The sequence below is a fragment of the Jaculus jaculus genome, chromosome 8 (assembly GCF_020740685.1).
Source record: "Jaculus jaculus isolate mJacJac1 chromosome 8, mJacJac1.mat.Y.cur, whole genome shotgun sequence".
Classification (NCBI taxonomy): Eukaryota; Metazoa; Chordata; class Mammalia; order Rodentia; family Dipodidae; genus Jaculus; species Jaculus jaculus.
Window position 1 is genome coordinate 23,599,804 of NC_059109.1, and position 26,371 is coordinate 23,626,174.

Consider the following 26,371-nt stretch of genomic DNA (forward strand, 5'->3'; position numbering starts at 1 on the left):
ACATTAAACCACTTACCTTCCCATGAAGTTATTATCTACCAGGAATGTGTGGTTGATGTTGATGCACTTTATGCCAGTAACTTAAAAGATGAGGGCTGGAGAGATGGCTTGGGCTGGAGAGATGGCTTAGCGGTTAAGCGCTTGCCTGTGAAGCCTAAGGACCCTGGTTCGAGGCTCGGTTCCCCAGGTCCCACGTTAGCCAGATGCACAAGGGGGCGCACGCGTCTGGAGTTCGTTTGCAGAGGCTGGAAGCCCTGGCGCGCCCATTCTCTCTCTCTCCCTCTATCTGTCTTTCTCGCTGTCTCTGTCGCTCTCAAATAATTAAATAAATAAATAATTTAAAAAAAAAAGATGAAACAGGTATGTAATTGACTAGGTATGTAATTGAGTGGTTTGTATGGTTTTGCAAATCATATTTATTGTATATTGATACTTATTGTATTAAGTTATAAACTGGATGTTTATTTGAATATAAATATAAAATTCACTGAGCACACTTGGGAACTATATAATATTTGGTTTTTATTCAAGAAAAGATATTTTGGTACATATTTTCATAATCTGAAACATTTCTAGAATCTTTAATGTCTAAACACACATATTCTTAGTTCTAATTTTTTTTCTCTCGAGAATAAGAGCTGAATTTATAAGTTCTGTATTTTGGGTGGTTTTTAATATTTTTAGCAAAATAAGATATTTCCAATAATTACTTCTAGCTGTAAGTTAACTGGCTCCAAGATGCACTCAGAAACAGTCAGTTAGCATAAGCTAATTACCTCTTCTGAACCCCATCCTAATGCTTCATAATTGAAAGTAATATGTTTCTGAGCATCTAAATGAATTGTGAAGGCCTGAATTCTTAATTTCCTCTTTTCTATTCTCATGGATATTCAGTCAGTTAAAGTGGTTTTGTCTATACTTGCTAATGAGGGAGGAAGTTAAAGGGCTTACACAGAAGTGTACATAAGTCAAACACACATATTCCACACTCCAGAACAACACTACAGCGGCCAGTCTGATAAGTGAAACCAGCGGCTTGGCTACCTTGGTGACTATGTTCACAAACGTAATGCAGATATCAGCCTTAATGTGATAATAAACTAAGTTCTTTGGAGAAGGAAGGGATGCTTCACTGTCATCTGGTCTATGTTTACCTTCTGTTCCACACCACAGAGTTTATAACTATTTTTGAAGGGAAATTTATATTTTTCTCCCAATACTCACCCGAACACCTATTTTCTTAGTATAACTTCAACTGTTTTCTCTTGTTACTCCATTGTGGAAACATTAATTTTATGACTGATTTCCTAAGGGAAATACTCATTACTGGGATGGTAGGCCAGAGTAAAATCTTTCCCTAAGTTGCTTCTGGTCAGGCATTTGTTCATAGCAACCAGAAAGTAACTGGCAACACTCCCCAAGCAGCAATGCATATCTATCAGATGATGTGCAGGTACATAAATGTACATATGTTTATGAATATATCACTTATAAGAGAAAGAGGGATTTCCCTGACATAGGAAATCAAAAGAGTATATTTACTTGCATTAATATATATGTACATGAAATAAGTGTGAACAATTGAGGAAACATAGGTAAAGCATTTCATGAACACTGAAAGATCAGAGGCAGAAATAATATTCAGAGACACAGCTCTAACCTTTTTCTCCCTCATTTTCAAGTATGGCTTTGTTGGCCCAATTTTTAAAGAATGGAAAGAGTCCAAGGTATTCTTCCATTCTTTCTGGAGATGGCAACTTCGTCTTGCATGCTGGTAGAAACACTCAAGCAAACGTGATACTTCTTGGACATGGTAAGACTCTGACTGTGGGAAGCACCATTGGCAGTTGCAAAGACCTTATAACTACTTTGTTTGCAAAATGCCTTAATTAAATTGAGAATTTAATTGATCTTTGGAGTAGATACACGTGTGTGCATTGTGATCCAACAGGAATCCCATGTTGAGACTAGTAGAGAATGCCCCTCTCCACTGTGAGGGTTGTTGAAGGATAGCTTGGGAGGCTGAGGAATAGCCCAAAGTGGGAGATGTAAGGGGTTTGAATCAGTTGGAACACTTATGAAGCCTTACAGGATGAGAGGGAAAGAGTTATATAGATAATTATTAGTAGAGAGTTAGAAAAAGGTTACTGAAGGGAATCTTAACTTCTGTCTGCTGCTTAGAACAAAAGAAGCTATTAGGTAGGTCACAGAGTCCTGCTGCAATCTCATCCAATCAGCTGTCTCAACTCCTACTCAGATGCACTGATCTCTTCTTGATCCAGCCCCCCTGATCCCAGACCACTGAGATCTCAGACCTTCTGGAGTCTGATGGTAAAGCTCACCACAGTAAGATTATAGACAGACCATTACCAGGTGGGTGAGCTCTCCTTTTGCTGCCCATCTCTTCTGAACTGGAAGCTCCTATCTTGGTAAGCCTTCCCTCGTCTCAGCCCAGCCTAAGAGGAGGGGAGAACCCTGGAACCCTACTCTTGCATGGGCTTTCTATCCCCTCCTGCCCTCTACATGGCAGGAGCTCTCTGCTCTTTCTTCTCTTTCCTCTTTAAATCCCTTTTCATGTTTCAGGCTCAGCTCACTTCCCACATAGGGCTCTCTGGCCACGTGACTACATCCTTTCCTCCTTCTTTGGTCTGTAGACTCTCCTCCCACCTCATGACTTCTGAATAAATGTAATATTTAATAATTATCCTTCTCAGTATTATTTTATTTTAATACTTGGTAAAACAGACACAAAGTCAGGGTTTGGAGTTCAAAGGCACTTTCTGAATGCCATAAACCCCATTATAAGAAGACTGAAAAGCTCTATGAGGAAAGTCTGAAGTTTGGATCCTGTCCTAAGGATTCGGGAGATGGTCCCATCTGGGCTCCTGGGGTAGAAAATAAAGCCAAGAGCAGGATTTCATAAGGACTTTTCTAGGCTCCTGCTGAGGAGACCGAGGGCCTCTGGAGGTGGTGGGTAAGCAGAGTGGGTGGAGATAGGCAGGAGCTGCCACTGACCCCGTCTCTTCTGAAACTTCTAAGAAAATGGAGACCAATGGGTGCCCCTGAGCTACAGTACCAGCTATGCCATGCTGCTTAATGTAACTGTTTTCACATGTGAAATTTAATCTCTGCTTTTAGAGGGAAAGCTTTCTGAGAAATGCAACTGTGACCTTGAAGCGCTATGATTTGTGAAAATGGATTTTCTTTTCTTTTCTTTTCACTCTTGTAAATGGTGTTCAGAAGCCATGGGAAAGGTCACTTGTGAGTGGAAAATCAAATGGGTTGAATTGAAATGACCTGGAGACAAATTAACCTAAGTGCCAAATAACTAAATTCTGGGTTTCAGTACAATTTTGTTTTATGAGAAGGCAGATTTGCTGAGCTGCTGTCATGAGAGAAAAAAGGAGAGAAATGTTATATATAAAGTTCAAATTTCCGAGTTTCAACAAAAAGTCCTTTTGGATCTCTTTAGAAAACTGCTATGAGGAGGTTGGGGAGATTGCTCAGTGGTTATAAGTACTTGGTTGAAAAGCCAACTGCCTGGGGTTCAATTTCCCCATCACCTGAATAAAGCCAAATGGACATCTTCTTGTAGTGGTAAGAGAGAGCGCGTGCACATGTGTGCGTGTGCGCGTGCGCGCGCGCGCACACACACACACACACACACACACACACACACATCAAAGTTTTACAAAAAGAAAACTGTTATGAGGTGAAGCTATCTGGCTCTCACGAGGGTGGACTGTCCAGCCATTCACCTGGACCCAACCAGGACAGGCAAGACTGAGGCCTAAGAAGTCAGGGGAAAGATTTCATGCACATTAGCATAAGAGCGCAACTCTGAGAGGAGGGGCAGGAACTAGAGGGGAAGGACCCAGGCTAACAGGATGAGCTTCTCAGAAGCACAGAGCCAAGTGAGATTGTGCTAAAACCAACAGAGAGGGTTTCAATTCCCCTTGATCTCTTTTATGAGGAGACAGACCTTCAGGATTCTTCAGCAGGACAAGAAAAGAAAGCAGACTGCCTCGCATAAGATAAGTCATCTCTATGACATCTGCCAGGGCCCAGGAGACATCATGGAGGAAATGGAAGGTTAAGTATGAGTGCTGCTCTCGCTGCTAACCTGAGAACCTCCTCTGGGGAGTGGTGGTAGACAATGGGGAGACTCAAAACTCATCAAAGCAGAAAAACCAGAGAATAAAGAGTGCTCTAAATGAGATTAAACACTAAAAGGACACGTATATTATGTCTATCAAGGCTCAGGGAACAAAACAGAAGTAGGGCAGAAAGAGTCAAAGAGCACAAGGTGGGAAGGAGTATCCTGAGGCATTGTCCCTCCCCACAGAGACCTATTGGTGCATTCAGGACCCTACAGTGAACACTGATAACCCCACTGAGGAGGAGAATGGGGATGGGAGAGAAAGAAGGCAAGATTATAACCTGACTGGAATATGACCCAGGTCTAATATGTTCTTAAAGTCCAGTTCACAATCAATAAAAAAAGAGTGCTTTAAATTTTTCTTGATCTTTACTAGATATATTTACCTTGGCTTAAATGATAATTTGCTAAAACAAGTTACCACTTGTTTTTGAGCTGATTGCGTTGTCTGTAATTTTAATATTATATTTAGAATGTTATGTTTTGGTTTTATAGCCCTCAAATCAAGTACTATGGAAATTCAAACTTATTTTCAATCAAAACTGTTATTCCCCTCAATAAGAATTCCCCTAGATTCTGTTTTAAGGCAAGATAAAGATAGTAGGAATCATGATAAAGTTAAAGAAATAGGGCTGGAGAGATGGCTTAGTGGTTAAGCTCTTGCCTGTGAAGCCTAAGGACCCCGGTTTGAGGCTCGGTTCCACAGGTCCCACGTTAGCCAGATGCACAAGGGGGCGCACGCGTCTGGAGTTCATTTGCAGAGGCTGGAAGCCCTGGCGCGCCCATTCTCTCTCTCTCCCTCTATCTGTCTTTCTCTCTGTGTCTGTCACTCTCAAATAAATAAATAAATAAATAATTAATTAAAAAAAACAAAAAAAGTTAAAGAAATAGTAAGAATTCGTGATCTTATTAATTTTTGTCTGCTACCAAAGCAACTAAAATCCTAGTGTGATTCTGTACTATCTCTACTGATCAGATGATACTAGACAATTTGTATGCAATCAATGAACTTTCAGTTGATAATTACCATTATCACCTTAAACAATCCTGACTCCTTGCAGAGTAATTAATTCCATGTTTGCAGCACACAAATTCCAGCAGTGTTAGGGTATTTTGTGATTTGATGCCTGATAAAGTTCACTGACATGATGCATAGCAAAGGAAGTCAAAACGATGAGATTCCAGCTGCATTTATTTGGTAAAAGCAAGTTATTTTCATTTTATTAGTTATAGTTGAAGGGAAATTTTGTGATTTTAACAAGTGATTCACTAAAACTGTGTGATATTGTGAATAGAGAGATGTATAGAGCAGTTTTTAGCACAACTATATAGACTGAGTTCACAAAACAATGGATTAATTGATAATTCAGAACAGGCAAAAGGATTTCAATGGCATTTAGAAAGGCCTCATCATTGACTCTTGACTTTTTAATTCAACATTTTTATAAACAACTACAATTCTAACATGCTTGTAAAATTTAGGGATGACATGGTATTATCAAGGTCAGTCAATTTGCCCTACACAAATATTCTCCCACATATTTTCATATGGGACCAATGTATGAATATCACTTTATTTTATTTACTTTTAGGGGACTGGAGAGCAAACCCTGGGCATTGCATATGCCAGTACTCCAAACCTGGGCCACAACTCCAACCCACATCACTTGAAATTAATAAGGGCAAACATAAAATCACTTGCTTAAATTTAAAAAAATAAAGACACCCTTCATAATGATTTTCTGTAAGGAAGACCTGAAGTTGTTAACTGAAACCTCACAATGAATTATCAGCATCATACAGGTGTTTAGAATGAAGAATGCTATTTTAGGCTTGGATATTTAATCCTTTGCTGGCTATATGATGTCTATTTGAGGTCCATTTGCTCAATCATGCCCCTATATCTCAAAAGATACAAAGAAGATGTGCAAAGAAATGAGCATGGCTATGTTCCAGTAAGACTTCCACATTGAATTTGAATTTTGGGTGATATTAGCATGTCATTTTGATTTTTAAATAAATGAAGATGGAAACCCATGCTGAAAATGTAAGAACCATTCTCAGCATGGGTCACACAAAAATCCATCAGTAGTATATGAATGTGTCCAGTGGTCCATCCTTTGCTGGCCTTCATCTGGATCAAAAGATGTAATCCAATTTGTTCAGAGTACTGAAAGGTAAACTAAGCATCTTTCAAGGGGCCCAGAAATGGAGGAGCTAGGAACATATACTCCATAGATGAGAAAAATTAAGTTGAAGTGTTATGGATATTGAAAAATACTTGTCACATGTGTAGAAGATACTTTACCATGTTGTTAGTAAAGACTGAGCATGATAGAAGAAAGGTCAAGCATACAAATTTAACTAATTGTAAGGAAGAATTTTATATGAAGAGGACTGTCCCATCATAATGTGAATCAACTGTTAAGATAGTTGTTATGCATTCATCTTTTTAAGAGTGTTGTGGAGGGGATTTCCCAATGTGGAGGGGAGGTGGGGATCAGTGAAAAATTCAGAAATGCTATAAAGCAAACTTTACCTTCAAAAATCCTTTGGACCTCTTGATTAATGTACTTTTTTATTTCTTCAAATGAAACAGCATCAGCCTACATAAGGAAAAGGAATGGTCTGTTACAATAAATCATACTACAAAAGAACAAGGAACAGAAATCCTGGGTTTTGCATACATTTGTCAAGCAAAAATGCTTTTGGCAATGCACTATATTGGGTAATAAATATCTTGTCAAATACTGGGAATAGGCTGAAGTATATAATTGCTTTAAAAGCTGTGCATTGGAATTCTAGCCCATTTCATTTATATTTTTGATATTGATAGAGATAAATAGCTTCATATAATGAGGAAATAAAGTTCTTGTTACTTCATTTTTGAAAGCTGAATGGCCCAAACAATGCTACAATCATGCTAGGATCCCAATCACAGTTTCACTTATAACCTATCCCTGGACACTGGTGAAGTCCATAATAGTTGATGTTATTTATCTTCAAATGAATAAAACCTAAGATTATTCTATACAATACTTTATTCACTGCTATATTTTGCATATTTTGTGCTATTTATTCTGTCATTTACATAGTGTAAGCACAAGTATATTAAGCAATTATTTAATAGAAAATGCCTGTGATACCTGGTAAATGGAGTTGAAATTTTAACCTCTTGACAAGTTGACCTGCATGCATTTAATCAAGAAATCAACATATATAGTGAAAATATTTTTTATAGTACTTTGGTATTTTGAAAAAGATTCTATTGTTTTTTATAATGTTTGGTTATATGCAAGTATTTCATTACTTTTTTTTCATCTTTAAAAATATTTTTTTGTTCATTTTTATTTATTTATTTGAGAGTGACAGAGAGAGATAGAGAGAGAGAGGGAGAAAGAATGGGCGTGCCAGGGCTTCCAACCACTGCAAATGAACTCCAGACACGTGCTCTCCTTTGTGCATCTGGTTAACATGGGTTCTGGGGAATCAAGCCTTGAACCGGGGTCCTTAGGCTTCACAGGCAAGTGCTTAATCACTAAGCCATCTCTCCAGCCCTCATTGCTATTTTTGTATTTTCGGGTTATTGTCTGAGGGTGTATGTGTGGCAATAAAGACAAACTAATGCTTATTAGAGGTTGTGGCAGAGCATATCACTCCTATTGTTAAGTGTCCACTTTGAGGTGTATACAACACAGCCTGTAATCAGATATGTTTAGCTGAGAGACTTGAGAACTCTATAGAAATCACTATGTGGTATGATTTTCAGACTCAGCAATGCTCTGGTTCTCTATAATCAGGTAGTGATCTTAATTTGTTCAATTTCATGTCTTGGTAGGTTTTCCGTCATTTCTTCAGATTCCTTCCTTTTGATTCTGTGTTATATCTGTGTTTGTGATAGTAACATTGTAAGCTTCCTAACCTTACAGTACATTTGTAACAATAAGTTCACTTAGAATTCAAAAAGGGAAAAGAAAAAGTCAATATGATGAGGCCCAAAAAGTGGTGACTTCTCTCCGATGGTTAGTGCCAATAATGCTCTGTTTCCTTACTTTCACTGTACATGGGAAAAATGAACTTGAACGAATGTGACCAATACTAATTAACTCCCAGAGTTCAAACTATACAGATTTTTCAAGTACAGTCTAGGGATGAGTTAAATGTAAAGAAATAAAATGACCATGAGAATGCCCAGTTTTTCACTCTATCTGTATCAGACTGAGAAAATCATGTCTTTAACCCCTTATTTCATTCCAGGTTCCTCCTTTTTTCTTTGCCATGAAGATTTTTCAGAATAAATTTCTTTGCAGAATGGCCACCCATACCATGCCTCCCTGAAGATATTAAGTCATGGGCTGCTTTAAGTGAACACTCTTTCTTGGCCTAAGTAGTTTCTACTACAAAGTACTATTCAAAGACTTGTCTTGACACTCAATGAAACAGAGTTCCAATGTGAGATAGATGTATGTTGTTCTCTAAGGAGAAATTATAGGTAATATTTTAAAAGCATGGTTTGGGGAAGGCAAGGTCATATATACCTATAATTCCAGAATTAGGGAGGCTGAGGCAGGAGGACAAGCCCTGCTCAACATGGACTATATAGTAAGAATCTGTCTCAGTGAAACCCAAACCATAACTCCAAGCCAAACCAAACCACACAAAACCAAACTGTGGTTTTAGAGCCAGCCAGACCTGGGTTTAACCCACTCAATGAGTCTCTGACCTTAGGTCAATAAGCTGTGGGAGGCAATGGGCACCTATCTTCTCACACCAGATATGAAGATCCACTGAGAAAATGGAGTGTCAGCAGAAGTCCTGGCACATAACTTTAAATAATACAGACCACATGTAGTAAGATTTTGTGTCTACAAAGCACCACCACAGCCTTCATTATAAGTACATGAAAGCTAACAGCCCTACTTACCGGAGTGCCAGGGGTGCCTGGGAAGCCTGGAGGGCCTTGGTGGCCAGGAGATCCCATGGAGCCCTTGCTTCCAGGTGGCCCCACAGGACCTATGGCTCCTTTCATGCCTGTAAGGCCTGGTTTTCCCCGTTCACCTTGTGGGCCTCTATCTCCAGGGATTCCCTGATCACCCTGGTTAGGAGAGAAAAATAAGGCATTATATTTTCTAGAACCAAATCATTGTGGGTAGGTGCAAAAGTTTTGGATTAATACTGGCATTTCTTCACTGTGGGACTTTAGGTAAGTGATGTAAACTCTGTCCCCCCGCCTCTTCTCTCATACTGTGAGACTATTAATAGTACTTACTGCGTAGGGTGATATTGAAAATGAATTAACTCAGGTAAAGCACTTAGAGCAATATCTGGCATTTTGGAAGCACTCAAAATTTTAATGTTAGTGACAGTGGTTGTTGCTTTCAGTTGTCAGTCTAGAATTATGTCACTTTTGGAAGTCAATACATACCATCACTTCAGGCCTGGGTCTTCTTTGTAACAATATAGGAAAATTGCCAAGAGAAGCACAGCATTGACGTTTTTAAGATTATAAACCTCAAAACCCATCCTTAGTCATGTGATTTCCCCCCTGGAATTTTCCTGATTGGACTTGAGTTGATTCTTTGAGTGAGTCCTCTATACATGGTGTGAATATGTGTTCACTGTATACAAAAATGTATTCAATTCAGGAAGGTGATAAAGGAAAGTTTTTGCAAAAGTTAAAAGTACTGACTGGAAGGGGATGGCAGTCACTAACATTACTTAATAAGTAGCATAATGAGCCATAGAAATGTGCTCATATGTCATAAGAAATTAGGTATAAAATTGAAATAAGATAGTACTAGATTTGTCTGACTCTGATAACAGAAGTTTTGATGCTGTCTTTGGTCCTGAATTGTGTGTAGTACTCTAGGGGTACAGGGGAGAAAAATAGAAATACATTCTAGCAGGTGTTTCAGTTAATATATTTAAAAATATTTAGGTGCACAACTCCAGGAAGTAAGGTTCACATTAAATATGAAGGAAAGGTGCCTCTACTTCAAAATTCTTGAAAATCAAATTCAAAAACATGTTAAAATACTGTCCACCTCAATCAAGTAAGTTTTATTCCAAACATGCAAGGCTGACTCAATATATGGAAATCAATAAATGTAAAATATCACAAGACTCAAAAACATAAATCACATGACCATTTCAATAGGTACAGATAAAGCTTTTGACAAAAGACAATATTTCTTCATGATAAAAGTATGGAGAGACTTGTGAGGGGAACATGTCACTGCTCTACCACTCTTTTCCTGACATGCTGAAACCTCCCCTCAAAACTGTAAGCCAAAATAAATCTTTTCTTACTATTAGCTTTTGGTTCCATGTTTTGTGTCAGCAACAAGTAGGTGATACAACAGAAAATTGATGCCAGAGGAGGGGATGCTGATATTGCTAGAAATCTGAACATGTGGTTTTTGATGTTTTGGAACTGATTTTTGGTAGGAATATGGAAGAATTTGCAACTTTGCTTTGCGGTATTGTAAGCAGAGATCGGTAGATCATTCTGGTGAGAGTGGAAAGAGTTAAATACATACGAAGAGCTATGAACTGAGTGAGGAGGCTTGATTTATGAGAAGAAAGAGAACTTTGTAGGGCCTGGGATAGAGGTAGTTTGTGTGAAAGGTGGCTATACTTTTCCTATGTTTCGAGAACTTAAACAAAGTTAAATTTAAAAGTAGTGGACTGATGTACTTGGCAGGACATAGAGAAGAAAGTAAGAAATATAAGTTGGTACAGAAATGAAATGATATTTTCAGGTCAGAGACTGCAGCTCAGTTCAGCTGTTATTGTTTGACATATTACAACCATTGAAACAGGGCCAGTGTTTTGCATTGGGACAGTAGGAGAGAGCTGATTCTTTTGAAAGGAAGTGGCTTGAAGGTGGGATGCTCTTTAAAGTTGGCTTTATTCCCAACTTTAATCCAAAATGCACTGATAAATTTGGTAACCTACATGGTACTTCTTTTAGAAGTATGATAAATGCAAGAAAGAGAGGGCCACTGGATTTACTATACATTTATTGGAGATGGCCAGTACATGATGTGGAGCAGTGTCACAGTTACTAAATAGAGTCCATGAGGGGCCATCGTATGAAAATATGGGCTGTAGTGGAGACCCCAGGGTTTTGGAGATGCCAGGAATATGGGATAGCCACTGAGGAAATGTTTGCTATGGTTTGAGTGAAACTCCCTGGAAAGTAATCATCAAAGGCTGGACAGGTAGAATGTGGAGTTCAGAGATTTGATCACTGGTCCCAGAGACTGGGTATGGGACTACAGGATTTTATGTTTTGTTCTGATGGTATGTTTGGTAGTGTATTTGTTCAACTTTGCTATGCCCAATGCCTTCTTTTTCAGTGGGAATGTTTATTCTGTGCCATGTGTGCAGAAAGTATTCAACTTGTGTTTTGATTTTACAGTCTCACAGTTAAGAGATTTTGGACTTTTAAACAGTGTTGGGGTTGATAGAAAAATATGGGGACATTAAAGATTAGGCTGAATGAATTTTACATCCTTGGATGACTGTGAGTCTATGGGGCTTACTTTCTAGGTCAGCAAGTCTCAGATGGGCTAATTTTAATTCCCAGGGTTAACTTTGTCATGTTTAAAGACATGTTTGGTTGCAACAATTGCAGGGATGATGTTGCTCTACTTAGCCAGTAGAGGCCAGCAGAAGAGGAGTCAGTATGAATCTGGGTCATGGCTATAGTAGGCATAAGACAGGAGGGTGGTAAGAGTTTTAACAAACTGGAACAGAAAGTAGACTTAGGTGTGTATAAAGATCAACCAACCAATACACCTGCAAAATGACCTGATTCCATGTCTTTTAATGGTCACCTTTTATGCTTAGTAGAGATCTTGTATCATATATGCCTTAACATTTTCATATTGGGGGACTTGTAGGGGTCTTCACATATAATTTTATATTAGACAGATGTGAACAGCAGTCACAGTGGTAATATACATACACGTTCTCCTTTGGGGCCTCTGTCTCCAGGTTTACCCATGATGCCCTGCCAAACAGATGTCAACATTAAATATCATTATTTGCCAAGATTTTCTATCAATCTGATTGAGCTAAATGTTAGTAGATATACAAGATGAACTTATGAATTAAATGTTTTAAAATTCACATCTTGAGGGAATTACCATGGGATATGTTTTTATAATCATGGAAAATGCTAATAAAAATTAAAAAAAATACATCTTAAATGGTATATTCCATACCTGAGCACCTGGTAATCCATCTTTTCCATTTATTCCCTAGAAAGATTAAATATTATTAATATTTTCCATCTTATATCTTTATAACAGACATACTTAAAAACAATGAGATAAAATTTCAAGAACATTTTCTTGATCATATTTCTTCTGAGATCTTGGTAAATAAGAGTGGCAAAATAGAAAATAAAATTAATACAGTCAGGTATCCCTGAATTCAAATCCTATCATTCACTGGTGCCATGCATGAGATGTTCACTGAACCTACGCAGCATCAGCTTTTTTCAGTTAACATACGGAGGAACCCAAAGAATAACTCATAACCCAGGAGTAAGTGAGCACTGTGTATATTGCGGGGCATCATTTAAGTTAACTAAGAGACTTTCCCTACTCATCTCCTATTTGGTGCTTCTTAGAAAAATGAAGGTGCCAAATAGGTCTGGGTAGCTTGGCATGGAATTTTTGTTACCTTCTAACAAGTTTTTCAGATTAGTGTCATTCATAGTAAATGGGTCAGTTGCTCCAGAGAGAATTTCATAACATGCCCAGAGCTAAGGAACAACTGTTTTTCAATTTTAAATATGAAAGAAAAGTAATCATGTAATCATGGGTTATGACAGTATCAAACAGGCACTTTTTATTTAAAAAATTGGAAGTTCTGTGACCCTTCAAAGGCAGTTTTGGAAATGATAATAATGCCCAGCCCTGCTTGGAAACTTATAAGACTGAAAGAGTGCTACTGGCCAGAGACAGAGCAAGTGAAAGTGTTTGGGTCAAATCAAATAACTAGAGCCCAACAGCAGATATGTTTGTGAGATTTGATTTGAAGAGAGAGAGAGAAAGATCAAGGTGAGAAACATGATTTTCTTGCCAACAGGCAATTACATGGACAAGGTCCTCTGCCAAGCCCTGGAGACTTGTGTTGTGCAGTAATGGACTCCTGCCAGGACAGAGTTGCAGAATACTTCTTGTTTTCACTCCTGTACATTACACTGAGATTACATTACAGTTGATAACCCAACCATAGTCTTCCAACTTTTCAGATATCTCAAGAACTAGCCAGAGTTCTTTAGCTAAGAATATGTTACCTGGAGGACATGCCTCCAAGAGTGGACTGTGCTCAAGAACAGAAGCAAAGCTGATTAAAGAGAGCATGAGAAGGAAACAATTATGACACTTGAGTAAAAAATATATTAAGTGTAAAACTATAATTCATGTTTTTGGTAATAATATCAGAAAAGAAATCAGTGTATTTCTTGGTCTGTAGCAATTTTTCAAAGACTATCATGAATATTTTGTACATAATAGTTCTAGTTTGTATCCACAAGGAGTCCCCACCTTCATGGATTTTTACACCTCATATGTAGTGCTCTTTCCTTCTGCAGTCTCAGAGCCTGAGCACTGTCCAATTCCTATCTACCTCATGCCTGAATCTAAGCAACTGACTGTTGAGAGCATGTGTCTGCTTACATATTCTAACCCACCTCGCATGACGGCAGCAGGTAAGCAGACCCTCAATATTATGAGGATGTCCTTCTGCATAGCTCCGGCATGATTTATTTGCTTTCTCTTCCAAAATACTCATATTTACTTCCCTGTCTCTTCCAATTCTGGCATTACTTCTCCATTCTCATACTTATCTAATGGCCTTAATTATCTACTGGGAAAATGAACAGGGGAAAACTCTCTTCTCTTCCCTTCACAAGCCCCATCAACCATGTACATCTCAATATCTACATTGCCAACTCATACAGTTAAGAAGGGTGAGGGTACTTGGTCTAGTTATGACAAAATTTCACTAATACAGAATGTTGCTCCTCTCTTCTTATTTGAGTAATCTCCACTCTCCTGTGTCATAAAAAATTTCTCTCTGAAGTGGATAATCTTTATTAACATGGTGACACATTTTAATCTTCCATCAATGACTTCCACACTTCTACATCCAGTGGACAATTAGGAGCCTTCATGTTTCTTACATGTAAATTTGTCACTTCTTTCTTTGCCTTTGTCTTTAAACACCTAAGTTCACTTATCATCCAGGAACTTCATTTACCTAGCCTCCTTTACATTCTTCTGACTGCATCTTCACAGTCTCTTTGCTGGTTCTTTCCTAACAGTTCTTTCTCCCCTACCCGTCCATGATGACTCAGCTTCATACTGGCCTAGGTTTAAATGCCCAAATGGGTCCTTCCAGTCTTGGCTTCCATCAATTTAGGATACATATATTCACCTCATTCTTGACATTTCTTGTATAGCTCCTAGATCTTCAATATGACAGGTAAAAAGTGGAGAACTATTGGCTTTACCCTTCAATCTCACTTCTTTCCAGTATTCCCTATTTCACTGAGCAATACCACTCTCACATTGCCTAGTCCTCAACCCAGAGCTCTCACTTGTCTTCTTTCCTTATACTTCCTCTCTCATCTGTCAGCAGGTCCTTTGTGTTTTGCTTTTGTGTGAGTCTTAGCTTGACCAGGCACAATCTGTGGTTTCTACCATCTTGTCTGCATCTGCCTGATCCCAACTATCTACTCTCCATACAGAAATAAATGAGCCTGATTTTCCACCCTCCTACCTAAGCTCCATGCTTCAGATGAGATCTAAACTCCACTTCATAGCTCAGAAGTTTTCCATGGTTGGGCTCCTGATTATTTCTCTCAATATCTTTCTCATTCATTTTCTTTACTCAGTTCATTCTTTGTGTGTACATGTGTGTGTGTGTGTGTGTGTGTGCGCGCGCGCGCGCATGTGTGTGTGCATGTGTGTGGATGTATAGATACGTGTGCGTGTGTATGTGTAATGCATATGCATGTGTGTACTTGTATATGGAGGCCAGAGGACAATCTTGGATGTGACTTATCAGGCACTGACCAAGAGGGTCTCTCACTGGCCTGGAACTTGCCAAGTAGGCTAGACTGGCTGGCCAGTGAGCCCCAAGGATCTACCTTGTTCTCCCTCCCCAGTGCTGGGATTACACGCATATATACCACCATGTCTGGCCTTTGTTACATGGGTTCTGAGGATTGAACTCAGGTCCTCATGGTTCCTAGGCAGGCACCTTACTGCCTGAGTTATCTTACCAGCCCTTACTCTTGATTACATGTTTTTTTTTTTTTTTTTTTTTTTTTTTTTTTTTTTTTGTCTATGACCTTACCTGGTCTACACCTGTACTAGATATTTCTTTTGCCTTGTGGATTGTTATTTCAGTTTATGAAGGATTCTGCTCAACTTAAAGGTCTTCTATGAACACCTACTTTGAGTCACAACTTCTTAAATTGCTGCCTACTTTAAATGAAGTCACACAACTTAATATTGGGGTTGTGACAAACTTGGTGACATTTGAGCTGTTTCTGAATGAACAACAACCAAAACTTAATCCAAAGTCAATTGGAAGTGTTTCTGGCAGGGCTCACTTATCTTGTATTACATGACCTCACTGCAACCTTGGTTCTGAACATGCAACACACTTCACATGGTGCATTCCACCTTACCATGCAATGCCAATGAAACTGGCTGAAACACCTTGGCTTAGATTTAAGATTATTGTATGTATGGATTGCAGTATTTTACTATACATACAACATTTTTGATTTTATAAATATATTGGTGCAACTGGAGAAAAAAATTCCTCCCATTATTTCTCAACACCTAAGTATCAGCTTAATATGTATTTGGCTATTTTTTTTTCATGTTAGAATGATTTTAAATTGCCCTTTGAGTTATTTACTTGCTTCCATTAAAAAATATTTAAGTGAATTTTGGCTTGTTATTATGAATTTCTAACAATGTTTTAAATAATCCTAACATTATTTCTACCACTTTGTGCTATGTATATACGGTGTGGTAGTTTGATTCAGGTGTTCTGCATAAACTTAGGTATTATGAATGCTAGGTTCCCCAGCTGATGGAAATTGGCAATTGAAGCCTCCTGGAGGCAGTGTATTGTTGGGGGCAGGCTTATGAGTGCTATAGCTAGTGGCCTCTTGCCAGTGTTTGCCACCTTATGTTGGCCAGGGGGTGATGTCCACCCTCTGCTCATGTCGTCGTTTTCTCTGCCATCATGGAGCATCCCCCTTGGTCCTGTAAGGCAAAAATAACCCTTTTTTAAATTTTACCCATAAGCTGTTCTTGGTTGGGTGATTTCCACAAGCAATGTGAACCAGACTGCAACAGTAAAGTGGTACCGAGGAGTGGGATTGCTGCTAGACACCTGAATGTGTGGCTTTGGCCTTTGGGGGCTGAATTTCAAGAGGAATGTGAAAGGATTTGAAACCTTGGCCTAAGAGATGCCTTGCAGTGCTGAAAGTACAGCTAGATGGACTATTTTGGTCAAAGTTGAAAAACCTGAATGCAGTAAGAACTATGGACTATGAGGTTTGTCTTATGAGGGTGAGAAAGAGCTTTGCTTGGACTGGGCTAGCAGTTTGTATAAAATCCTTGCTGTTATGCCTGTGTCCTGATAAGTTGTGCAGGGTTGCTTTGAGTAGAAATGAACTAGTGAGAGCAGAGGGATATGGCACAGAAAAAATGAAATCTTTGGGCCTAAATTGCTGCCTGTTCACCTGCAAATTGTTTGTGAGCTTAAAACCATTGAAATTGGGCCAGCTGACTTGCACTGTGGCAACAGGAAGAATGCAAACTCTTTTGAAGGGGCCTGAGTGCTGAAGGAGTGTCCTGTTATTCAAAGTTTGCTTTATTCCCCCTAGATTGCTTGGATCTGTGGAAGTGAGCAGCTTTTTTCACACTGATGGACCTTCCCCAGGATTTGTAAACTGAGATAAATTCCTTCTTCCAATAAACACTGTGTGGTTGGATATGCATCCCAGCATCATGGAACTGACCACAACAATGTCTCCTGAAATATCAAATATTCAGCTAAGATTTAGTTCTTGATAAAAATATACCAGTATATCCATCTTATTTCTATGAAAATTTGCTTCTGTCTTTAATAATTGGTAAAATTATATATGTGTGTATGCATATATATATTTCAAATACTTGTTTTTAAATAACTTTATTAATGAATTCTTATCAGTAAATTCTTGAGTTACATATTTTATTATATATCTATATATTCAGGAAGGAGTTTAAAAAATTCAGGTGAAAAGGAGTCCCAACTGGAAACAATTTAAGAAGCCCTAATTTGAATCTTCTACATTATTTAGATATTGTTCTTTCTGAAGTTGTATGAGTGTATAAATGTACTTATTTGTAGACTGTGTCCCTAGAATGCAAATCCCATGAGTTGTTAGTTCCCAGACAGTGACTTAGCAGTTGCTTAAGACATATGTTTTGAATGCAAAACAATGCCTTTTGTATACTCACTTTTGGACTCAATGGTAATCTTTAACAGGATGGCTCACAAGAGTTACGGAGTTTAGAAGGGATAGGATAGGAAAGCAGGGAATAAAACTTGTGTTTACTCAGTTCTTATTGCAAGGCATGGAAGGCCTTTCTATAGGTCATGCCACTTAATTGACTCATGGAATGCATCAGGTCATATATTAGAGCTAGAACACCTGACTAGATATGTTCCTTTCTCAGAGGAGATGATGGCCAGGGAGTGCCTCAACCCTGAGGTCTCAGAGAGACTGAACTCATTTGATGAGCTCCGTGCTGCTTCCTTACCTTTAGTATTTCTCTTTCCCCAGATATTCCCCATCCCTTTCCCACCACAGCAAATAAACGGAGCAAGGGGAGCAGTGACATTCTACAAAGAATAAACATAATGGGGTGTGACATCCCTTCCCCTGTCTAATACCTCCTTAGCATATCAGAGGGGTTAGAAGCATATATGCTGGTTGGAAATCATTGTCACAGTGCTACACTGATCCTGTGCATCAGTAGCCACAAGGTCTTGAGGGACACGGCATGATATCCTTGACAGCTGTGACTTATGAAAGTAAAAGGATAAAAGTCACATACATAGAGAGAAATTTGAGAAAACAGCTTAAGTGTTAGCTTAACATACTGGCATTCTACCAGTTCATTTTTTGTTTCGTTATATTTTGTGTTGTGAGAGACTACTTTCTTTTTTAAATTGAGAACTTAAGCTCAAGAAATAATGACTACTTTTCTGGCACTTAAAAAAATACCTCATCTTTCCCCCTTTCTCCACCATTGTTTAAAATACAAAGGGCTGGAGAGGTGGCTCATCAGTTAAAGGCACTTGTTTGCCTTTAACTGATAGCCTGGGTTTGATTCCACAGTACCATGTAAAGCTAGATACAACCAGAGTAGCTCATGCATCTAGAAGGTATTTTGTTTATTTGTTGTTGTCGGTTTTTTTTTTTTTTGCAATGGCAGGAGGCCCTGTCTGACCCCCTCTCAAATTAATACATAACTAAAGTGTTAAAAAATATGAAGATTGGGCTGGAGAGATGGCTTAGCGGTTAAGCGCTTGCCTGTGAAGCCTCAGGACCCCGGTTCAAGGCTCGATTCCCCAGGACCCACGTTAGCCAGATGTACAAGGGGGCACATGCATCTGGAGTTCGTTTGCAGTGGCTGGAGGCCCTGGCTCACCCATTCTCTCTCTCTCTCTCTCTCTCTCTCTCTGCCTCTTTGTCTGTCGCTCTCAAATAAATAAATAAAAATAACAAAAAAAAAGTTTTAAAAAAAACATGAAGATACCTCCTAGAGATCTAGGAATCTGATGGTATCCCTTACTGATGACCCCAAATACATACATTTGTAGAACCTGATCATTTGTTTTGAAACTTCTTCAAATCTCACAATTTCTGAGGAAACAGATGAAGAGATAGTTCTTAGAACATTCCACAAAGTAGCAATTTATAACTAATGAAAGGTACTTACTGGCTTTCCTTCTGGTCCCTCAGGTCCTGGAAAACCTATATCTCCAATAGGTCCTCTCTCACCCTATAAATACATCCCAAGAAAAAATAAGTGTCAAAACACCTTAAGATGGCATGCAAGTACTACAGCCATGTATCCACTATGAACCTAAAAGCAACTCACCGGCTCCCCTGGAGCTCCTTGAGGGCCTGGGGCACCAGGTTTCCCCTGGTAAAGCAAGTCACAGAAAGAAGTTAGGAGCCAAGTTACTGATGACATGCACTTCTTCCCACACAGGACATGAAAGTGCTGCTGGGGTGCACCTCTAAATCAAAATAGCATTCCTAACAGGGTTCCAGGGGCACATTCAACTCCACTGGCCTTAGGTACAGAGAGGGTGAGATGGGATGATGTTTTTGAAAATGTTAAACTGACATATTCTCACTATTGGAAATCCTTTTTTTAAGTTCCCTGTTTTTTTTTTTTTCTTTTCTTTTTCCCCCTGGTATCTCTTTGTTACACTAGGGAACGAAAGGTCAGAGAGGGTCAAAGAAGTCTTTGATAGATTTTGAGTTTTACAAGAAAGCTTCTATGTTGGTAGTAACACAGACTGAAAAAAAAAAGTTGAAAAGTTGTGTTTTATTAAAAGAGAGGAGAAGATAGATTTCTTCCAATATACTATGGTCTGGAGGGTAAAAACTAGGAGATCCTGGAGCAGATAGACTACAGGAATGGATGTCAGGGAGAGGATGGAGGTTGTTATGAATTGAATGTGAAATACCTCCCACTGGTTGATGTATTTGAATAATTGGTCCCAAGCTGGTGATGCCATTTTGGGAACGAAGAATCTTCCCCCTGTGGCTATCTAGTAAAAGTGGGGTGCTGGGAGTGTGCCCAGAAGGTAAAGTTCACTTGCGCTCCCTGGCAGAGCTCTGTTTTCTGAACTGCAAACATGTGAACAAGCCACTTGTTGTAGAGCAAACTCCTCTGGAGGGAGGAGGGAGGTTGAGGAGACTTAGGAGGTCAAGTCTGAAACAGCTAAAATTAAAAAGGTCACGTGACTCCCCCCCCCCAACAAAGTTACAGGACTCCTCCAGGTTATAGAAGCACTAAAAAACTGCAGAGAGGCAAATTCTGACCAGTGTTACTTAGCAGTTTTCTCTGAATTGAAACATTCCCTCCTATGGGTAGGAGGGAGGTTCAGGAAATTTGGAGGTCAGAAAGTCTGGGAAAACTGAAAGTTAAAAGGTTGCAAGACCTCTGCGTAAGGTTATATAAAGAGTAAAAGGAAGCCTAAGAGGAAGGAGGAGAAACTCAGACCAGCTGAGGTGCCTTTAAGTTGTGCAGTGTGTCTGCGAGATGCAGCTCCCACAGGTCTGTGCTGGGGTGGACTTCATGGTGAAGCAGCTGCCTTGGGGGCCATCCGTGCTCCTATGAGTAACCCTAACCCTGCTCTGTAATTAGCCCATTTGACTGACTGGTTCACCAAAACTGTTTTTTTTTTTGTTTGTTTGTTTGTTGTTATTTTTGGTTTTATTTTTTTCAAGGTAGGGTCTTACTCTAGCCCAGGCTGACCTGGAACTGACTATGTAGTCTCAGGGTGGCCTGGAACTCATGATGATCCTCCTGCCTCTGCCTCCTGAGTGTTGGGCATGCGCCACCATACTCAGCCAAAACTGGTTTTAATGTAAGCATGCTCTGTTGTCTGCACACTACCTGCGGTGTGCAGATGTGTTCACATCTCCCCAGGGAAAACGTTTCACAAGACACCATCCTAGAAGCTCCCACTGCCACTGACTGAGCTGCTCCAGCCACCATTCTCCCCCTACCATGATGGGCTATATCCTATTAGCCATAATCCAAAATAAATCTCTCTTCCTTTATGTTGCTTATGTGAAGCATTTTTGTCAAAGTCATGTTCAAATTAATGAATATAGTGGTCTAGTGGAAGTTGGAAGTGAAGTGCAAAAGTGAGGTCCAGATTTCAGTACTGGCCTTGGGAGAAGCTACCTCCCACCCATGGCCTCAACATGGCTGGGAAAGATGCAAGGGTTAAGTGAGAAGCTTAGACCTTAGGAACCTCAGAGGGGGATAAATAAAGGCCTTTCCCTCCACTTGTTGCTTATAATTCTGAGAAGAGACCCTCCACCCACTCGCGTCCTAGTGGACATAAGTTGGGGATAAGTTAGAACCAAAAAAGTACACTGTCTGCCCAGAGAGTCTTGGCATGGGACACAGGGGAATAGACAGTGCTCACTTACTGAAAGCTGAGAAAAGAAGCCAAGGGATAAAGGAAGAGGGCAGAGGCAATCCTAGAGATAGGTAGTACCTGAAAAATTTTCTAAGAGCTTGTAGGATGAGGGCATGCTGACTGGAGACACCATCTTGTTATGGAGAAGGAGAAGAAAGACTACCTGGAAATCCCTCTATAGCCCAAAGTATGCTGCAAATGGACAGACTAGTCTGTTCCAGATAGAGCAGTAATGGGTCCTTTGGATCTCCACTGAGCAACTGTGACATGTCCAAGTGGCTACATCCCTGCTTTCACTACAATAATCATCTCAAAAGGATTTTTATAGAGATGGGATATATACTATAAAATTTACCATTTATTCATTTTAAAGTGTATAATTCACTGGAACTATGTACATTTACACTGTTACATAACCTTCACCACTAATTCCAGGACTTCCTAATTATTTTATTATATTTTCTGAGGACAATTTTGCTTTTAAAAGGTAATTTTGATTACATGGTTGCATATTTTCTGTGGGTACCATTTTAACCCTTTTCTAAGGCTGGTACTTTTAGTTCAAAGATATAAAACCTACTTTAAAGTGAATGCATCAGACATTAGGGGTCCAAATATGTGGCAAACTAGTCTGATATTTCAATCATGCTACAGCCTTTGGAAATACTTTTGGAATTCCTTGTTTAGACTATCTTATGAGACTGCTACACATGTTGTAATTATTTTTACCAAATCCTGTGATTTTCCTCAAAGACATATATAACATGTAATTGCAAACAATGTTTTGAAGTCACACTAAGGTGGCTACAGGGGGAAGGTAAGGTTTGGTGTATCATGAGGGAACAAAATCAGGATGTAGAAAGATGCTATGAGGACAATTCCAGAAATAGAACGAACCCTAAGTATGTTGCTAGAAATGGTAGTGAGAAGGAATGTAGGGAGGGCATGAGATTAAATGCGTATCTGCTTTTAAGAAAAAAAAAACAAAAACCTCCCTTTTAAAACAATTTTAGATAGTTTGCGGCAAAGGATATTTTCTCATTTTTACAATACCAATACAGATATTTATCTTGACCTAGACAAGTTAAATAAAGGATGCCATTCTTTGTAAAGTATATAGATTACAGATGGGGTTTGTTGTTTATTATTTGTCCTAGTCAAAAGGGATGCAGTACAGAGGCTAGGAGCTCTTCAAGGGATAGGGGCAGTGAGTGATAGTTGGGGGCTTTGGGTGGTATAGGGTGGTGCTAGATAGTATTGGGTGTCATCAGATGTAGTGTAGGTGGTAGTAGCACCCTTTCTTGTCCTTATCCTGTTCCTATGATTCAAGCACCCGGTTTCCATTGAGTTTTCTACAATGTGATCCAGGACTTTCCTGCAGGGGCACCTAGCAAAAGCATAAATGGCCTCTTGTTCATAAAGCATGACCACAACATTTTAATTAGGGCATCATGAATGAAGATCAGAATCATCCCTAGGGCACCGAAAAATGATTTCAACCTTTCCTGGAGCACTTCCTATTCATTTGAAAAGACCTTGATGAGATTAAAACATTTGACACCAGAGAGCAACAAAAATGACTGAGAGGATCGAAGGGCTAGTTTACGAGGAAACATTAGCAGCAATAAAGCTCTGCTAATAACACTGGGGAAGGGAGAACTCAGGCAAATTGCAGTTTAATATAAGGAGCCTGGTGTCTATGCCTGGGGAGGAGGACTCAGACTTTTAAAGATCAAGAAACCTTGAAATATGACAGGAATAGAAATACAAAAAAAAAAAAATCAAGTTTTTAGAGCTGTGCACATATACTGATGTATGCTCACGGATTACTGGATTCTCCTTGTTGGCCATGAAAGTGACTTAAGAAGAAAATAAAGACAAAAAGATAAGAAAAAAAAATCTGAAAATAAAAAATTTAGTATTCTTGAGTTGGGCATGGGACAGGCAGGTTTACTTTTAAAGTAAAGGCTCCTGGGAGCTGCTGCCACTAGTTATGGAGTATTCCTGGTCCTTTCTGATGGGCAGCCGTAGATGCCTTGTGGGGGCAGAAACATGTACCTGCAAAACTAATATGAGAGAAGCTAAACTCACCGTTATCCCAGCCATTCCTGGGGGACCTGCTGGACCTCGATCTCCCTGTTGGGATAAAAATTTAAATGGCTACTTATAAGGATGTCCATAAACTCATAAGATCAGTTGTCCAGAGCTTGGTAGATGGGTGAATGGATGAAGCTTTCGCCACATAAACACAAGAACTAGAGTTTAGATTGCTAGAACTCATATACAGTCTGGCACAGAGTATGAGACATCTGTAGGCCTAGCACTCCTACAGTGAGATGAAAAGCAAAGACAAGGGGATCCCAGGAAGCTCACAGGCCAGGTAGCCTGTCGTACACAGAAGAGAACAAGAGTTCCTGCCTCAAACAATGTGGAAGCTGAGGACCAACACACAAAGTTATCCCCTGACATCCATACGTACTCCATGGCATGCATGTGCCCTGGCAGACATGCACACACACTCACACACATGAACATACACACGTACACATCATGAACACATAATAAAAAAAATTGGAGTGAGTAAAACTTGTTTGAACCAGATAAACGCTATCATTACTGGCTTGTATGAAGGAAGATAGAAGGGTCAGGAAAAATGAATATATGAAATAAATATACAATTGAGCTTCTTATAGTTTTTTATCCACAAAAACAAAGCAAATAATAGTCCTGATTAAGAAACATTCAAATTATTTCTGTGACCTGTTTTTAAGAGGAAACTGTACATGCAGCTAAAGTAGGTCAATGATTTTATTCTTCATGTTCAACATCATTATTATTACTTGCAAGATTGAGTACATTGAATGCCTTCTATGAAGTTTTCCCTTTATTGTCTCATTGAAAGTAGAATTAGAATAAAAAGTGGTAGAACTAAAGATTTGTAGTTCTCTCCATGGGACTGGTCAGAATATCCCTTTAATTGCTCTGAAAAAGAGTGATTCAGTTCCTTTTCCAGACGCAATGTGATGTTTTAGATACAGCTGAGGATGCTAAAAGCACTAGTGATTATATATGGGATAATAAAATTGCAATTCTATTGGGCAGAATACACATCTTTAAAAGACCTCTCATAACCACCCAACATAAAAGAAGATTTGATGAAGAGCAACATCTTGTTCTTGGAGGTTAAAAAAGTGTTATAAAGATTCCATTGCCACTACTCAAACTAATTTATGAACCTAATGTAACTGTTACACAACTACTATTTAACCAAAAGTTCCAAAAGTTCACTTGAGAAAATGAGAGGATGAATTCTCATCATAAGAACAATAGATACTAGCAATAATAATGTTCAAGTATATAATAAAACTATAATAATTTCAATGTCAGAGTAATGGCATAAGGTTAAGCAGTATGCCAATTCAATATAAATCTCATATGGAAAAGTATCCACAATGGGATTTTAGTAAAGAAGGGATAGTTTTACTCCCAAGTGAAGCTAATTATTAGAGTATTTATGTGAAAAACTTAATTCTATTTTAATCATATAGATATACATAAAATAAGAAAATATGAATAATAAAAGAGTTAGAATCTATTAGCGACTACCTGATCTTGGTTGAAAATGAAAGTAAGCACTATTTTATGTATAAAATACAAACAGGATGTAAAAACAAAACCAAAAACCACACAATTTTGGATTTGTGTAAGTAAAGTTGTACTGGTATTAAGATTAACAAAAGAGAAAGACAAACACAAATTAGGGTAAAAAAAATCCCAACACAGAGATGGTAGCAATATCTTCAGCATATAAAGCAGTCACTGTCCAAAGAAAAACATCTAATGGAAAAATAAATAATGCATGATCTCACTCATGTAAAACAATTGATTACATGGAAACAGATAATTTAACAGTGGTCAGCAGACAAAAGGGAGTGCAGTGTGAGGGAGGGACGGGGAGATGTTGGTCAAGAATGTAAAGTTACAATTAGAAGTTCTCACAATTTGTCTGCCAGTCGAATGACAGTGGTTGATAATATTGTTGTTGCTATGTGTTGTTCATTTCAAAATGGCTACAAGTGGATTTTAAATCTCAAAATAAAGAAATGATAAATGTTTAAGGTGGTGGTATGATAATAGCTGTGAATTGACCATTATACATCATATGCATGTATGCAAGCATTACAGTACACTTCAAATTATGGTTAAAATCTAAAAAGGAAAACAGGCAAAGGATATAAATAGGTATTTATCATTTTTTTTTCTTGGATATATTGGAACTTTTTCATTCAGTGAAAACATTTACTTATCTGATAAAGATCAATGTTAAAAGGCCCTCTAAAGATGAAGACTCTCATTTCCTTGAATCTTTCTTCCCTACCTATCTTGCCTCAGATTCATAGTTACATCCGAAGAATAGTCAATAAAAAAATAACTGTACTCCTGATTCTCAGTTGCATACATTCCAACTCTGAACCAGCATTTCCCATGAAAACTTACTCCTTTGATACCTGAATCCCAGAACTGATTTTCCACTGGTACAGACTTCATTATCCTACATTTCCTAGATGACTTATTTGTCTTGTATGTAGTTTAAATTTCCTGGTTACTTGTTTTTGTCTCTGTCTAGTATATGCCATTAACTTTTCCCCTCTATAGTTGCATTCAGTACTCATTTGCGAAAACTAAGGCATTGTTTAAATAAACTCCCCTACTATTCTGTGCCTTTAGCTGAAAGTGTTTACCTAACTGGGAGTAAATTGCACATAATTTTAATGTCTGGTCTGACTTTCTTTGTGACCATGAGCCTCAGAGGAGCCCCAAGAATTACCAAGCTATCACACTCCTCTGATTCCTGAACTCCCTCTCTACCCTACAGGACATTGTCTTTAAATTCCCGTACTCTTTTTCCTCCTTCAAACTCAGAGAGTGATTTTGCTTATTCCA

General features: G+C 38.7%; 1 protein-coding gene across 1 annotated transcript in view; it reads right to left on the reverse strand.

The window, feature by feature from the left end:
• The window catches only part of Col19a1 (collagen type XIX alpha 1 chain), a 332,428-nt gene that overhangs the window by 9,037 nt on the left and 297,020 nt on the right, over positions 1-26,371 (reverse strand). The window contains exons 41-47 of the mRNA XM_045156777.1: positions 23,519-23,563; positions 19,360-19,404; positions 19,198-19,260; positions 12,391-12,426; positions 12,132-12,176; positions 9,084-9,254; positions 6,699-6,765 (exon numbers count right to left, since the gene is read on the reverse strand). Of these exons, the coding sequence (XP_045012712.1) occupies positions 6,699-6,765; positions 9,084-9,254; positions 12,132-12,176; positions 12,391-12,426; positions 19,198-19,260; positions 19,360-19,404; positions 23,519-23,563 (472 nt within the window). The remainder of the gene's footprint in view (positions 1-6,698; positions 6,766-9,083; positions 9,255-12,131; positions 12,177-12,390; positions 12,427-19,197; positions 19,261-19,359; positions 19,405-23,518; positions 23,564-26,371) is intronic.